We start from the raw sequence: 18,075 nt of genomic DNA, 5'->3' as shown, positions 1-18,075 counted from the left end.
TGACAAATGTTACCCTGTTAGATGCATTCCAAGCAACCGTGGAGATAATAACAACATCGCGTTAAGAGTAATGAACAATTTGTGTTATCGGAACCGAAAGTATGTGTATTAGGCGAAACGATCATAAATCGTTAACAGGTTTGGCAATAAATCGTTATGACCATTCACTTGAATGACAAATTACATTCCGGTCGTTTCAACTCTAACGTAAAATGTTGTTTCGCGCGACATAACTCCATAGGATTGAAGTATCTGTTTCAAAAATTTTATTCAAGCAAACACGCAAGTTAGAATAACAATTTTTGCTTAATTCATTAACAATCAAAGATATATACATTAATTAATGTGTTCAATTGCGAATGAACGGTATTTGTAGTTATTCGATCTATATTTTCTAGATAGTTTATAGAGTTATTCGTGAAAATAAATCAAAATTGTTATGAGTACTTTTCCCGGGTATTTCTTTGTAACAAAAATACTATAAAGTTTTCCTTACAAATATATTATCCGTCTTTAATTTAATACATAATTTACAATTATATACCATCAATTATTACATAGTAAATATACAATATAATCATAAAAAAATCAATAGTTCATTTATAGCGTGCTCCTTATTATAATAATAGTCTTATTATAGACAACATTGTATATCTTATTATAAAAATTCGAAGTTTAGATATTTTTCAAATCAATTCACTTCCAATTTGATGAATACACACACTATTTTTTATTGTGGTAAATGAATTTAGTTGTAGACCACTATTATAGTAACTTCCAGTCGGTTATAGACACGATCGAATAGTGTTATCGAATTCAACGAATCAACGTACCCTCCGGCGTGGTTCGCTCGAAATTATCAGATTTTCTTCTCCTGTCTGGTTTCCCCTGTTTTTCACTTCGTTTACAATCCTCACCTTAATTCTTTTTCTACTTTTCTTTGTCCGCTCCTTCGTTCCACCGTGTAACCATTTAGGATCAACGACGTTTCCGGTTACGAAGTAGCAGCCGTTACGAATAACGGCCCGATAAGAACGATTGCCGAAAGAGCAGAGTTTATGTGCGTGTATGTATACTCACGGTTGGTCCAATTAAGACTGCCCAGTAGCACAAGATCCCAGAGATTCGTGTAGATTTATCCAAACCCGTTTGGAGACCACACGCAAACCAATGCGCGTTTCATAAGCTATTTCTCTTACGGAAAATGGATTGTCTAGTATTTACAATAATTCCTTCGAAATACGAAGATTAACAGTTGTTTATCAAATCTTATAACAATTCTGTCTTAAAATGTTGTACTTATATTACTACTCTGCAATTAATTTATTGTAATATGCAATATTAATGGTTTATATTAATCGATTACTTATACAGTAAACGGTCTATATTCACTTGTATGCTCTACAGCAAGAAAAGCTATTCATCGTATGAGTACTTCGAACACCCACATATCATTCACTTAGAGTCATTAGGAACATATGGACTGATATTATAAGATACGGCGTATATTAGGGCTTTTTTTAAAAAAAATCGGTGACGACAGTACTGAATTCAAGTTGATAATGTCATTTTCAAGAAAACTTATAATATATCAAATACAGAAATAATGTACAAAATATAAATTAAATTAAATTAAAAATAAACGTACGTGTTTTTGCTGATATGTACTAGAATAAATAGTCTGAACTCATCAATAATTCCGAAAATATGACAAATACACGCGTACACAAAAAATGTTTTAATTTAATTTTCCCGAAAATTAAGCTACAAATAAAATATTGTTTCAGCATACTTTTGATTAATTTTTTTATTAAGAATCTACTTATATCGAATTGTACTACCTGGCCCTATATAGTTCAAAGAAAGTGTAACAAACCGTTTTTTCAAAACGTTATCTCTTTTGTTACTGGAATGAAACTCGAGGGTTAATTGTATTGTTAGTAACAAATTTTTCTGGAGCAATTGCTTTAGATAAGGGAGCTCCATTTATTATTTGATTTTTCTTATTCGGACAATTTTTATAAAACTGACAATAAATAGATCACATTTATTTTAGGTGCTTTTTCGGTTCTACATAATTAAAGAATTATGATAAAAAGTATTTTCCTTTAAAAAAAGTAAGAATGTACTATAAAATTAAAAATAAATATTTTATAACTCACTTAACTCATAACTATATTGATATTGTAACTCATTAATTAATTTGTATATTTATCTGCGTTGTGTAATATACTTAAAAAATATAATTTAATAATATAACGACTTATATATTTTAAGATATATAACTTAATAATGTAATAAAAAATACAACGACTTGATAACTAATATTCTAAGATTTTTGTTAATGTTACAATGTTACATAAAAACTGTATACACATTATCTTCACTACAAAATCTCCATACTTCTATATTACTTTGAATTGTAAATAATTAACGTTTGTAAATAAATATATTACTTTTGTATACAATCAAGTATTTAAAAATCTAGACAACATTATTCTGCCATTTTCTTGCATACAACTATCACGAAAGTAGTGAGCATGCCTATATATATAGGTACTTTTAACCCACTATAAATGTTGGGTTGACCAAAAAGTCTCGTTACATTTGTAAATAAAGTTTAACGAAACATATCACTATGTTAAATCGAGTTTCATCGGACTATGCGTCGTGCATTCAATTCAAAAACCTTATATTCTCCTTCAGTTTACCTATTTACAATATTTATTAGTACATTACAACACAAACACCACATAGAAAAACGTAACATAAAACTTCTTGATCAACCTAACGCATAATAGTTTGTAAAGCGTATCAAGATAGACGAGCAACAATAGTCAGTCGTTGAATAATTGCTCGTGTGGAAATCGCGATACGGGGGCACACGGAAAAGAAATATGCTTCACCTTTATTATTAACGACTTACTCAGCACGCGGGGACTCTATTTGATAGAACCGTTCAGCGGAAAGCGTCTAATGACATGAGAGATTTATGTGAATGAAATCGGGGAAAAGTCTCGCGGTGGGACCAACCGTTTTTGTCTAGGCGGAGGAGAGCCCGGAGGGCTCGTTCGTGGGAGAACGACTTCAAGGGTGAAAACGCAGTGAAAGTACACCTGGCGCTTCCGTTACACGCAATAAGCGGGGTTGTTATGGGGCGGGGTGGCGCGCGAAAAATCCACACAGAATTCCGTTGCAACGGGCGTCGGGTCGTGTGGCCACCCAGAAAGTCCGCACATAAATTCATCCATGACGGAATTTGTAACAATTAAAGGCGGAGAAAACGGTTGGTCACAATACTGCGGGCTGTCCACTGGATGTTTACCGAGGTCAACCTCTTATTGTCGCGAAGGCAACGACATTGGTCAAGGTATGCCGACTTCTTATTATACGGATTTTAGGAAAAGCTGTTTTCTGCTTCCGGCACGATACGCGTTTACGGTGCACTACTGGAAACCACGCGGGCGCACTATTAACTTCAATTTAAAACTCATTTCATTGGGGATGGAAATTTAGTGGGGTTTCCTATATTAAAGAGTTAAATTCAGGTCTTTTTCTAGAAATATAAAATTTTATTACCTTTAAACTGGAACTTTATTTGCATTGTTAATTTTCTTCCTGGTAAATATGTATGCATTCACTATTATGAAATTGCGGATAAAGATTTGATCGGTATTGTCATTCTGTTTTTTGGAAGAATGTGATCTATAAAGTATTAGATATATTATCATCATTTTATTTAGATTAAAGTTTTAAAGTTTAAAGTGTTAAGACGAATAAAAAATAAGCGTTTATGAAGGCAGATTTAATGAATAAGCCATTATTTTTAATGCTACAATAAAAACATACTGTGATAGTACTTTAAATGAATTCCTTCGCAGAACTGCATAGCAAAGAAAGTGGAGATATTTTTTAATAACCTACTCATGTATGTTTCTTCACCATATAGTTATTTATGAAACACTACAACAGCACTTATTTGTGTCTTTTTTATTATTATATGGTAATAAATTAATAAAACGTCAAAATTTTCATATATTTAAAGTATAAACTTTCATAATCGCGAATTTGAAAGAATGTAATGACAAAGGATTGTGTATACAGTACTGGACGAAATAATAAAACGCTTTACATATTTTCAAATGTCCTATATTCAAAAATAGGCAACATACACTTTATGCACTCATACATTGCATATTATCATCAAAATAAATATCCAAAATCCCAAGTTAAGCAAAAATAGAAAACAATCAAAATCTCATATACTTTTGTCCAAGAAATGTTAGCTCATATTCATATTATTTTGTTAAACTTTTTTTATGTAAATCACAAAATCTTAAGATTTTGCTTGTTCAAATTAGAGGTAGCATTATTGAAGCAGTATAAAATGTACATTTACAATCTTTAAATTGATTGTTTTACCTTCTTATGAAATTTATAAAAATACATTTATTGAGATTTCAGTTTGCTTATATTTTAGTTCAGGTTTATCTAAATCAATCTATCTAATAATTTGTAAGAAAATCATCTGTGCTTTTTCAGTGATTGTAAAAAAAGACCTGAAATGGATCGTTTTGATCCGTCTGGTAGTTCTAATGTCAAATAAAAGAAATTTAGAAATATGTAAAGTGTCAAGTGCCTAGTGTACTGCTCATAGTAAGTTCCTATTACTATTTACAGAATTATTTACAATATTGTTTCATGCGTTTAATAGTTAGTATACTTTTCTTTTAGAATTCGGCACGTACACCATTTCTTCCCCTGGAAGTCTGAGATTCTTTATGGCTTCTTCTGGTGCGAATCTTTTTTCTATTCCGGTTGCAGGACCGTATTGTTACTGGCCAGAAAGTCTCATGAATTGTCACTAAACCGTATCTAATTCAGCGACAAATGGTTCCATTGTGACTGTGGGCACTATATCATCAATTGTCAATGAGAACTATCCTCTAAACGTTTTTAAATAAAAGAGAAAGCTCGTAATGTATTGCCTACCTGTTGTACGAAATTTGTAAATTGTGAATCACTTTAACGTAATAAAAAGCGATTTAAACATATAAACTCAGATTTTTCAATTAACTCCTGGTCCATACGATGACATTTTTGTTAGAACAATAGTTTACAGTTTATACATGTCTAATGTACGATTTCTTCATTAAATAGGAAAGTTAACATTTCTGTAATAGATAATTATAGTGTAATATTCAAACTTAAGAAATCTATATTGATAAAAGTATATATACATAAAAATTGAATTTTTACAATTATTATTGTTGTTATTTTTATTACCATAAATATACGTATACATGTCCTACCGACAAAAATGTGTTTTTAATATAACGGTTTTCAACTTTCAAATGCTCCGACATTTACAACTTTACATCCTAATTTATAACTTAAATATTTTTTCACCTATTATTAATTCTATTAAATTAAATAGCTATCGAATTTTTCTATGAAATTGGAAAATAAACGCATTCGGAAATAATTTCATCAGACACTTAATCATTAAAGATCAGAACATTTTTACATGTGCGTATCTTCTATGTTTTATACCCATAAAACATATAAACTTTATCATCTCTGAAATATTAACCTTATAATTTTGAGCAAGCATAAAAACAACACAGAAGATAAAAGAAAGAGATTACAGTATCTACATATTCTTCAAAGTATATTTAAAAAGTTTAAGTAATTAAGTACAAAAATAATGAATACATAAAAAGGTATTGATTCTACACGAAAAATTAAATCGAAAATATAAAATAACCATATATCTTTTATTGAGAACATTATAAATGATAATTTGTCGTGTACCTACACGCGAATTTAGTTGACTTGATTAATTAAGAAATTATTCTAAGTGAAACAATAAAAGAAAAATGTACGGTTAAGTTTTTTTTGTTTAGAATTTCATTTTCAAAAAAACATCAACGAAAATTTCCATCGAGCATTTTTACATTTGTTAAACTACCAAAGAACCTATCAAACACAACACACCATGAATATCTTCACGACCTTTAGATATTATAACACCGCTGTTCAAAATTTAGTTAGATAATCAGTTTACAAGAAAAACTGTCATACTTATCAATTCCTACACAACTCTAACACAAACTATCAAAAGAATGTTTAGTGCAAAACAGTCTTCGCTCACGCACAATGAATTTCATACCTGAACAAAACGTCTGAACGTCAAACGTCTCATTCCTAACAAACGTTAACCGATAAAACGGAAGGACGATTATAAGGTGAAATCTGTTTTATTTCTCCTTCGATCTAATGATCGTTAACTTAATATTCTCTGGATGTCGATACTCGATTTAACGAGGGCGTGGCCGCTGCGGGCCACGGATCACGCGTGTGCATGCAGGTGAAGCAACGGCCGACAAATAGACCGGCTATTCTCGATTCCAGCTGGTCCTTGATCGAGAAACGTGCACCGCTGACGTCAGATAGCCACAGCCGCCACCAGAAGAAACGCGCGGGAACCTGTCCCGGACAGGTCGGTAGATAAGCAACTGCAAGATAAGATACGCTAATTGAGAGATCTTAATTGGAGGCTGCACGGACCCTCTCGGCTCTTCTTCTCTCGCGAACATACCGCCGGCCTCTTAGCCATTTCTTTCAGATTACCTTGAATCCTTTAAGTTCGTACGAAAGTCTTGTTAATCTGATTCTGATTATTTTTAATTATTCCGATGTTTAATTATTATATGGAGCTAACATTGTAAAAGTTTCATTACTGAGGGAATAGTTTTAATATTTATTACGAGCAGTACTATTGTAACAATATCTTATAAGATGATTGTTTGCAATTATATTATACTGTGACGACCTCTATAAATTATTATTTATTTATTGTATGTATCATTTTTTGGTCTAAAATGTCTTTAGAAATAAATTTAAGATGAAACTTAAATTCATGTATAATTATAGAGAAAAGCAAATACAATGAAACATTTTTCTTAAGATGATTTCCTTAAACTTTTATAACATTTTAAACAGTTAAAATTTATGTCAATTCCACTAGATTATAAATAATTCTTAAAATATATTAAAACTTTTTACACAGTAATATTAAAAAGGACGTACATACTTGCTTTTTATGTAACTTACCTTTTTAAAGTCAGTATCATTTTCTGTCATTTTATTATTTTTTAAACTTTAGTGTAAAATGTTGATAATATGTTTATCATTACGTAATTTCAAGTAAAAGTAGGAAGCATAACATTTTGCAATTTTAAAATGCCCGACAGAACAGGAATTTCTTGATCTAGTATCTTTTTTAAGTAATCATCTAAATAAAATTGCTATTTTATTTGTTAATTAATCTGTTCTTTTATTTTAATTGACACTACAGTAACAAAAATATATTTTTTAAGCAAATTTGTATACATTTATTACATTTAAACATTCGCTACTTAATTTCACTAAAAAAAGAAAAATATTTTTGAATAGTATGTATATATGTGTATGTGGAATTTTTGTATCACATTGCAAACATTTGATAATGTTTCCTATTGGTAATATAAACTATTTAATTTGTAACGGTTTTTACTTCATCAACAAAATTTTAAGGAAAATGCACTTGAATAAGTCGTTAATTTACATGTTACAATTATATCCTTCACAGTTTTCTACTCTGTGAATAGTTTTGCCTGCTACACATAAATCTGCTAACCTATGCTCAAAAAAACCGCAAATCGCATGGAAGTGTGAGTATAAAAATTCTGTAGCCCGTTGAAAAGTCACAAACTGGTGTCTTTGACGAAGATTAATCCCAATACGAAACGCAGTTTCTCGATTTGACTTTCTCATCTGTCCGTATAATCGTTTAATACAAATCCAAGGGCACAGCGGTGAGTTGCACGGGAGCAAGTCTCGCGAGACAAATCTTGTATTTTTCGTGGTTGATAGCATCTGGCCGAGTGTAAGTTCCACGTGGATCTGTCTCCGAAGTAAGAGACACTAGTTCGCCCGGACGAAAGAGGATCGCAAAGCAGGTATTATCCCGTAAGATAAAGTTTCCGGTGGCGGAGCACGAAAACGACCGACGAAGGTAATCTTGGGATCTTGATGCAGGAACGCAAGCTACGGGGAACCACTCTCGAGCCATTGGCGCGTGAACCTATACGGGGTTAGGCGGCGCACAGGATCGGGAGATGGCTGAAGGAGAAAGAAAAGGGGTAGAAGAAGGAGCGAAAAGGGGATGAAACTTAACGGCTTTGCCCATATTCGGATCCCAGACTCGTGATTTCTAGATCAAACACTCGAGAGCGTTAAGAAGGAAGTTGGAAGGGGTGCTTATTTGAGTCGGCCGGTCCGTGCGAGAAAAAGAGGTGTCAACGAGCTGCTACGAGGGATCGAAATTGGGGGACCCACTCCTCTTTTTTTCGGCTGTTCTCCGTCTCGCGCTGTTGTCCTCGGTTCACCATATATCGATCTTTCTTTATATGATCACCGAGGAAAAGAGAAAAAGGGGGAGGAGTACAAGCGAGGGGATTTTTGACATTATTTAAGGAGCCCTTCAGAGGCCTCTCCCGAATAAATCAACGGTCGGAATTGGAGTACCGGCGGGAGTGAGCCTTGTATCTATACCTTCCGTCTTTTCATACATAGAAAACCGTAATACCTTCTGAACCATCGCGGTAAATACAGCCCAATGGTTCCCGTCTGATCTGATCGCCGCGATTTGTTTGATTTTAGCTTTCAGCCTCGAGTGATTTCAGCGGATTTGCACATCGATGGACACATAAGTGCTTGTAGAGGTCTGCCAAATCCATTCTCGGAAAGATTAAGGGGTACTTTATCAAATCCTATAGAGATTATATTAGATTGCTGCGTATGGTTTGAATATGTATACGTAACCCATGCGTCTTCCACGGATTCGGTTTTTGTGAGCTTAAGCTTCCTTTGAACTATGCGTTTTACGATTACTCATTCTACGTGAAAGTTGTGTTATTCCTTTTCTGTATAAATCTTTGACATTGTCATTAAATAAGTTTATATTATAATTTTGATAATTATTTTTATCTGCGGTGTTTTGATACGAGTGGCGATATGTTGATGTAAAAGTAGCAGAAGTTAGTCTTTAGAAATTGTAAGAAATAGTGTTTTAGCTTGTAATGTTCGCACATGATATTAAAAATATATTTCTTAATGCTACAATATGAATACATGGTAGTGATAGTGATAAACAAAGGAAGGAGAGGAGGGAGATAAAACTCGCACTACTCTGGTTTTATTTTATTATAATTTTATTGATAATAAGAAAATCGTGTCATACAGGTTTGCTGTATAAAAAATTACATAATTAATTTTAATATCTCATAATCATACAGCTAAAATTTCCGTAACATAATGACAACGAATGGCAATTCATTTAAATGTGAATTTACAGAATTGTTTCTACATAAAATTTCTATGTAGTAATATAAAAAGTAATAGGTAATAAAAGAAAACTAGTTCAGTTTTCAGGTAACGAAAAATAGGCTTTGACAGTTGAAAAGGAAAAGTTATACTAAACAGATGTTGAAAAAATTATATTTTCATTTTGGTAAGGGTTGACTTACTCGCTGCGGAGTTATCATGCTGCATAAAAACGTATGTATTTTCTTGCCATTTCTTCTTGTCGTGTTTACAGAAGATTGTTCCGTGTCCTGCTTTCATTTCTATGATTTACACTTTCGTATCAGAGAATTTCATATTCTTTTAAAATTCCTGTTCTAACTATTTCAAGAATATTTTCTATTTTCTGACATCGTTTATCTATATTATTGGAGAATATATTGTACATTCTAGAAATTTTCACAAAAGTTCAGAAAATTTAAGTAATAATTATGAATAATACATATCGTCGAAAGTACTATTTAAATATCGTCGACATTTAAACATAAAAATGACGTATATTATTATTTCTATTTAATTATATATGAAGAATGAGAAGAATAAATAATCAGTCATTTTAACCGAAAGAAAAAATTGAAAACACTAACTTTCTAAATTATGTTTATTAGGACTGTTTTCTTGCTTTTGATAACAAATATGTTTTATAACTATATAATATCGGATTATTTATTTTCTTACTGATGAAGAAAAGGTGAAACATTCTAAACAGAGAAAAACTGCCGAAACTTACCTCTGTAAAGTACTGCATCTGCAGATTCTTAGACTATGAAAACCTTACATCGTAAATATAAATAAGATATTTAAAATTAAGAGTATACAAAGAATGTAAAAAATAATAAAATTATAACTCAATATATAACTTAAAAATAAAGTATCGCTTGAACTTGATTGCAGGTAATGTTGCAACATATACATAGTGACTAAGGATACTCGAATGATATTGTTTACATCCGCTTAGAATTAATTGAAACCATTACTTTGTTCAAGAAAAGAACTTCGTTGACAAAGCACTGATAATATGCTGTTAATCTTACTTTTAAACGATTTTTTTCCATAGAAAGTCTTCTTTAACTGTTTTTTTACAATTTAAAAGTGTTTAATCAATGATTATCATAGTTTATTGTTCTTTCACAGCGTTCAATTGAAACTATTGCAGAGAGTATTGCATAATAATATTTTTTAAATATTTTTGAAACAGTTTTCATTCATAAATATTAAGATATACGAATAATTTCAACGTATTTTGTATTCGTAAGGTAGCATAATACGTATTAATCACCATATATTTTGTATTTATTTGGTTTGTAAATTGAAATTGCAATATTAGATTATATTACAATGTACATATATTCTATAATTACTTACATTTAAATAAGTCGTTAAGAGTATGTTTAAAAAAGAAATTTAAGTTTCATTTGTCTTGACATACTATTCTTTTTTTCATTTGATAGAAGGATAATTTTGCAGTTGTACATTATGTCGGCAAAATAAAACTTATTAGTCTTAACAAAAAATACCATTCCTCACATAGAGTCACTATAGGAGTAATCGTGACTAGAAAGTGTTGGTGATAAAATAAAATCAGTCACAGAACATAACTGAAGAAAACGTAGTGTATTTTCAATAATATTATATTTATTACAATTTTTATATAAAACGACATATAAATTATACTTACTTCCGTTTAAATTATTTTCATACAAATAATAGTGTAGTATGGCACATAATCATATCTATTACCTAAGTCGAAACAAGATTCTTCTACTTATTTCAATTTGCTAGGTACATGTGAAGAAAACTTATACCTACGTTTAAGTACTATTGCAATATTACTCTAAAACAAACGTCTTTTCAGTGCATTTTTTTTCTTTCTGGCAAAACACATAATTTCTATTTTATTCGCCAATCGTCGCATAAATTAAAATTCTTAATGTAGTGACTTATACCGTTTAACTGTTATCTTCATAATCATGCAACGAACTTAAAAGATTCAGTGAATGTTGAACATTCTCTTAAAACAGTGCGTTGAATGATTGAAAAATTATTTTGTCTGATAAATTAAAGTAATTGAAGATTCAATTACATACATAGGTATCCTTTAACTTTTTTCTCAACACAAACCTACACTATTCCGTTAACATTCTACTACTGCAATTCTCGCAGATAATTCTTCTTATACTTAAGGAATGTTTAATTGATGTAAATATTGAAGATATGGCAAAACTCGAAACTGTTCTAATAAAATACAGTAATTCCTTCTTCTTTGATTCGTCTTTGCGTTATAAATATCGAACCAAAGTCGTAGCAAATATTTTAAATTAAATATAGTAAATATAAATAGACAAATACTAGTCAGATCATATAAATTGAAGGAAAATATTATTTTACATTCTTGAATGTTTAATCTTTGTAGTCAATTTATTCGTGTAACAAATATTTGATATCTCTTTTTTGTTACGAAATCGTCAGCAATAAAGCAATTGTTGCGTATTTAATTAAAATGAAGGATTAATTAATAATATTCCGTAAAAGGGAAATATTTTAATCAACAGGATCACTCCTGATATCATATTTATGTATTATATCTACGAGATCTATGAACTAATGGGTGAGGAGTAGAAAAGATAAATACAACAAAATTTAGCAGTGTATGAGCGTGTATTTGACAGTGTTTTTCCTCTCTCGTACGGCGGCACACATTATTAGAATTCGCAATACGTATGCGATTTAAGGTGGAATGTTATATTATTGCTAGTTGCTGCCGGACGTGCTGTGCTCGTTGCGTGTGGCTGTTCAACAACAACAAACTCGATACGGGTTTCTCGAACATGAACCGATTGATGACTTTATCCGCACATTTGTTTTCCTTTTTTTTAATCTTTTGATAACGTATTCGATTTCTGATTAATTGGTCGGCGTTCAACGTTCGCCGTGTGCAGATACTCAATTTCCGTTTTCCATGAACGCGTGAACAAGCGCGGCACGCCCGGGATACATCGACACATCGATTTAATGGGTAACGGGTGGGCCTCTATGTTACAACGCGAATTATAATGTAGAATATCATCATCTTCATCATCATCATCGTCGTCGTTCATTATACAACAATCATCGTAATAATTATTATTACTATTATTATCATCGTTTCATCGCGATCGATCATCGTGGTATGCCTAAGACAAGTCGGTATTAAATATCTTACAATACACATCATCTTCCATATATTTATATATATATATAAAGTATATATATATATATATACTTTACCATTTTTTCTTTATTCATTATGTATACTATCTATTTATAAGGTAGTCAGATTCATCTCTTGCGTTCCATTCATTTCTTTTCCCGTTCTCATTTGTTCGCGGTGAGAAAGTAAAAAAAAACGAAGGAGATAGAGATAGAGATAGAAAAAGAAACAGAGAGGAAGATGGTCATTTGGTGCTCGACATCAGATCACGGCGCCGGCGACAGAAAAATTGTCGAATACTTTGTGCTGTTTCCGCATCGTGGAAAACACGATCCGTTTTGAAAAATGTCCTCACAAAACGCTAAACGCAACTATACATGAACATGTGCCGCAATGAAATATCGTACGATAGTAGAAAAAACGTCAAGTATCGTAATATAAAAAACTAAACGCAAAGTGACTTGACGTCGAGCAATTTCGTGAAAGAAATAAAAAGAAAGTAGAAAAGAGAGCCAGAGAGAAGAAGAAGAAGACAAAGAGGGGAAGAGAGAGTAGGAGAAAGAAAAAGAGAGAAAGAAAGAAAGAAAGAGAAAGAGGGAAAGAGAAAGAAAGAAAGTGACAAGAAGAAAGAGAGATTATGAGAAATTATACTCATCGGGAATCAGGTTCTTTTTCTGCATAATCGGTTAACGCATTGCTTGTCACTTATCAAGGAGACTCGTGATCTATACGAAAGGTTCGTTCCGATCGTTCTGTTTCTATCGCTACAAATGTCTCCGTGATTTTCGACGCATCGTTACGTGACGTTGTGCTTACAGGATACAAAAACGGTTAGATTAGTTCCTTTTAGAGTTGGTGTTACAATATCATATTACAATACGATACATTAGACGTTACATTTAATTTCCTGTTATTCAATCGTAAGCGTCGAATTTCCATCTTTCTTCGAACGACCAGCTGCTGAGATTTAAATTTTGTGTATCGCGCGCGACATTCTACCGTAATTAGTTTTGCGCACGCCACGTGCCGATAGACGAAACCGAAAAAAGAAACGATTAACTAGTGCGTCGCGTACTCCTGTCCCGCTCAGAGGTAGTATATATCGTAGAATTCGAAAATGGAACTAATGGCGAAATGGCGCACCGGATACGTCCGCGGTGAAGGTAAAAAATTCAAATAGGAAAAGGGTATCAAAAGCTACGAGAGAATCGATCAAATCATCTTACATGCAACAATCGTTTGCAACACGATACATTCCCGATTCGTCGAACGGAACGTGGCATCTCTACGAATTTGCTGCCTACGACAATTTTACCATTTTTTCTTCTTTTCTTATTATTTCAGCGACGCATACAAACACCGTTCATTGCCACTTGTACGAAAACGAAATTAACTAATCAGGTATTGAGTATTTTTTTTTTCGTTTGTCTCGGATTAAACACTGAACAACTTGAGAATCGCGAGGCGAGGGTTAAAAAAAAATAAGTACAACATGATGGATGACGTGGGTGTGCGGACGTGACCGCGAACCTTCGATTTCGTGGCTCGTATACATAGTCCGAACTCGAAGATCTATTTCGTTCGCTCGGGAAATAAAACTTTACTACGCGGAATGGACGTGGAAGAACATCGAAATAAATGCAGGCGAACAAGTATGAAGGATCATGAATATGGAAAGTAAATTCCCGCAAGTAAAATCACGAGCCGCATTGAAGAAGGGGATGACGAAGAGGAGTTCGAGATGAGATGAGTGGAGAAATGAGTAAAATAAAAGAGAGCAGCGCACATTTCCATACACGTACGAGGAAAAGGTATTTCTTCATCTCGGGCGGTTTGGTTTCCATAGTATCTAAACGTGATTTCAATAAATAAGCTACCTAGGGAGCGATTTCTTTTTGGGAGAATAGGGGCGGGCGCTCCTTACATGGCGAGTCTATGACAAATGAACAAACGACTCAGGGGTGGCTCCGCGCGGCCCGATTCTTTTCGCCTCGATATTCTATACTGCTAACAGGGCGTGTACGGTGTTGTAGAAATCGAACGGTCGAACGAGAAATAAAGCTACACGAACGAGTTCTCGCGGGGCCGAGAAACTTACCCCTGATTCAATTCGTCGAGTCGCCACCGCGTCATATAATCTTGTACCTAACCTAGTAATACAGTCTGCGATAGCGTCCTAAGGATTAAATTCAGTAACGATCATATAATATATTACACACACTCACACGCATCCATAGGTAAATACATACGCACGCGGAAATGCACACGAATACTTAAGCTCGTACACGAACACGCAGTTTAAGCCGATATTCTCGGTAATATTTCACTCTCTCACTCCTATCAGAAAATAGACTTCTGTGTGAATGACAATGATTCGACGCGACATAATCGCAATAGAAAGTAACCGTATTTCCATGGTATAATCTTGTATAAAATGCTCAGAGATCCCGTTATTATTTATCCGTTTCCAGACTTTGTTTTGCGTAGGTTTACTAAAAATATATACGCTATCTTGCTTGTCCCGAAAACTGTATACCGATTCTTTTTCTCGAAATGGTTCATCTGTATGTCTCTGTATGTGTATATGTGTGTGTGTGCGCGTTAGAAAAGTAATCGACAACGCGGATATCCTTGTTCCACGATCTTCATGCGCGTGTCGTACTTTCTTTTATTATACGTATCAAGAAGAACTATTAGAATCGCGATAAACAGGGATTGAAGGTAGCGATAATATGGATATCGAGTTCCGAAACAATTACGAACAACCGAAATCAACGAGTCTATCGATTTCAATTTAATCTTCAGTTTCACTATTATTCCCTTGCATTAGAAAACTATCAGATGTCTCTATTACGTGTTTCGCGCGTCATCACTGGCGCGACGCGCGATTTATGTGCACGTGGTACGTCTAGTCGCGCGATATACATCTTACGCGGTTTACAATTTCATTCGACGGTAAATAGATAAAAGTCAGTGTAAAACGAACTCAACTTTGACGGAAACCAAGCGAATAGACGTCCAAAAGAAAAAAGATTTCGGTCCTCCACCATTGTTCCACCGAAAAACGTTAGTACTATAAATGGAGTAAGACTTGTCAGCAGAAGTTTCAATCCCTGATAAAAAGTTTGTCCCGTGATCGGAGCAGTCGTTAATAAAATAGCGATTCCGAAGCAACCGCACCGCGAGCTTCAACATCGACGCGACGGTGAGAACTGCGTGTACGTCGCGAGCACGTACGCAAGCACGCAAGCACGCACACATTATTCATACACGCAGGCAGGCAGGCAGGCAGGCAGGCAGGCAGACAGGCAGGCAGGCAAGCAGGCAAGCAGGCAAGCAGGCAGGCAGACAGTCAGGCAGGCAGGCATGTAAGCAGGCATGCATGCACGCACGCACGCTACATTAGGCGGCGTAATTAGCACAGCGAGCGAGAGAATCTCGCACGGCACGAGCTCTACTGCGCCATCACGCGGGAGAATTTCGTTCTTCCAGCGCCCGACTTCCCTAGAAACGCTTCCTTCCTTCCTTAAAACAAGTCCCGTGCCGTCGGCGTTTCGACGTAACGGACCCGAACACGATTTGTCATGGTGTACTTGGCGAATCCGACGCAAACGATGTGAATCAGAATATTAAGGTTATCACGCGACCGAATTTCATCATCGATTTTTCATGTTCGTTCGGACGATCCGTTGAACGTCGGGGGCCACGGGTAAACGTTTCGACTCGAAAACCTTGGAATCGAAGGAAACATTTCTATCGGCGCAAGTCGTCCGCGTTGTGTCTCTCCACGCGTCAATCGCGGTCTTGAGATAATAGTTGAAGCACAAGCTGTCCGATTGTGCAACGATTTAGGCCGATCGCATACAAGGTACACTTCCTCCACCGCTAAACAACCGTCGGGTATCTAGACTTTTTCTAACGAATTCGCGTACCCTCGAGACTCTTGTCTACTTCCCTTGGTCTCGAACTAAACGGACAACGACAGTATGTGTATGTGTGTGTATAGATGAGAGAGAGAGAGAGAGAGAGAGAGAGAGAGAGAGAGAGAGAAAGAGAAAGAGAAAGAGATAGAGGGAGGCAGGGACGGAAGGAGAGAGAGAGAGAAAGAGACGATTGGTGAAAATGAAAGGGGAAATGATCGATGACAGACGCTGTCAACTAATCGCGTGAAAAAGATTTAGCGATGGAACGAAAGGGGTAGGGAAATTAATGATAGCGCGCGTAACTTGCCTGAAAGGATTCAGTCGGGGCAAGTGTGTGTGAAATAGAATCTAACGACGCGTAACGAAAGCTCCGTGTGTCCGGTAACGTAGTCTTCCTGCTGGTTCGTACACCGGGTTTCGTGAATAATTTTCGTTGTTTACCTCGAACGAAGTCGTCGGTGTGTCGGAAGGCCGTACACGAGCCGGCAGGAGACACGGAAGGGCGAGCCAGCTTTAATCGTTGCGATCAATCGAAGCGCGTGCTTCGCGCCGCGTTTCAAGTGATGCCGCTTTAGTGGGTCCCTGACATCTCGACCGTACGTTCTACCAGCGTATTTGGCAGTCTGATCTCAGGTTCTCACAGGTATGGAGGAGGCAGTCTTGATCGGCGAGCCAATACATGCGGCTCAATACTTGCTGGCCTCGACGAACAGCCGACTTTCGGGCCGTCTTCGAGGTGCCGAAACCTTTTCATCCTGGCGCATCTTCCAGCGATTCGAGTGCCGATAACGATGCGTCGTATGGATGATCTCCCTCGTACTGTCGACCTGCAACAGGGAATTCTTCGTGGCCCTCATCACGGGCGACGGCTTTTTCGAGCCAAAGTACGGATCTCGCGGATCGATCCCACCCATGTCCGCGTTCACCAGACTGTTGTGATGATTTATGTCAGCATGGGGGTTGTACTTGATGAAATTGAAACACTCTTGCCGGCCGCGGGGGTTCTTCATCGGCTTGCCGAACTTGTTGAAGCCTAAAAACCGCGAATTGTCCACCACGCTTCGGTACCTGAAGTACGAACCGTTGTAGAGCTCGTTGAACTGGCACATCGGACCTTTCTGTTTCTTAGGCTGGAAAAGAGAGGAAGCGCTTCTTAGTTGTGGCATACGACTCGAGCGATTTAAGACGAAGGGATTTCGAAGAACAATGATAATGATTGGAGAATTTTATCCTAAATCGAAAATCGAATACTTTAAGCGCTTCTGTGGTTATGAAGATTTACAATTATAAAAGCAATAATTGCGATTGTGTTACTTACAATTATTGACGCTTTTTTCGAATTTTTATATCATTTTGCGGTTAAATGACTTTTACAATTTCTATTCTTGAGAATTTGTCGAAAAATGCTGTAAAATAATTTTTGGTTCTCGATGGAGATTCAAATTTGCCTGCGTTCCACATTTAATTTTATCCTGAACATTTAAGAAATGTTTTCAGTTTCGTTACGTTAATAGTATTATGAAGTTTTTTCAAAGAAAAGTTGAAAACAATTAC

General features: G+C 35.1%; 1 protein-coding gene across 4 annotated transcripts in view; it reads right to left on the bottom strand.

The window, feature by feature from the left end:
- Window positions 1-10,792: 10,792 nt before the first annotated feature.
- LOC116430736 (fibroblast growth factor 18) overlaps window positions 10,793-18,075 on the bottom strand; it is a 177,631-nt gene continuing 170,348 nt past the window's right edge. For all 4 annotated transcript variants that reach the window (XM_031985264.2, XM_031985263.2, XM_031985265.2 and 1 more), the window contains one exon: window positions 10,793-17,651. In XM_031985264.2, the coding sequence (XP_031841124.1) occupies window positions 17,208-17,651 (444 nt within the window). In that variant the 3' untranslated portion in view covers window positions 10,793-17,207. The remainder of the gene's footprint in view (window positions 17,652-18,075) is intronic.

This window comes from Nomia melanderi, chromosome 2, assembly GCF_051020985.1.
Source record: "Nomia melanderi isolate GNS246 chromosome 2, iyNomMela1, whole genome shotgun sequence".
Classification (NCBI taxonomy): Eukaryota; Metazoa; Arthropoda; class Insecta; order Hymenoptera; family Halictidae; genus Nomia; species Nomia melanderi.
The sequence above is the reverse complement of the archived record's forward strand: the minus strand, read 5'-3'. Positions and strand labels throughout refer to the sequence as shown.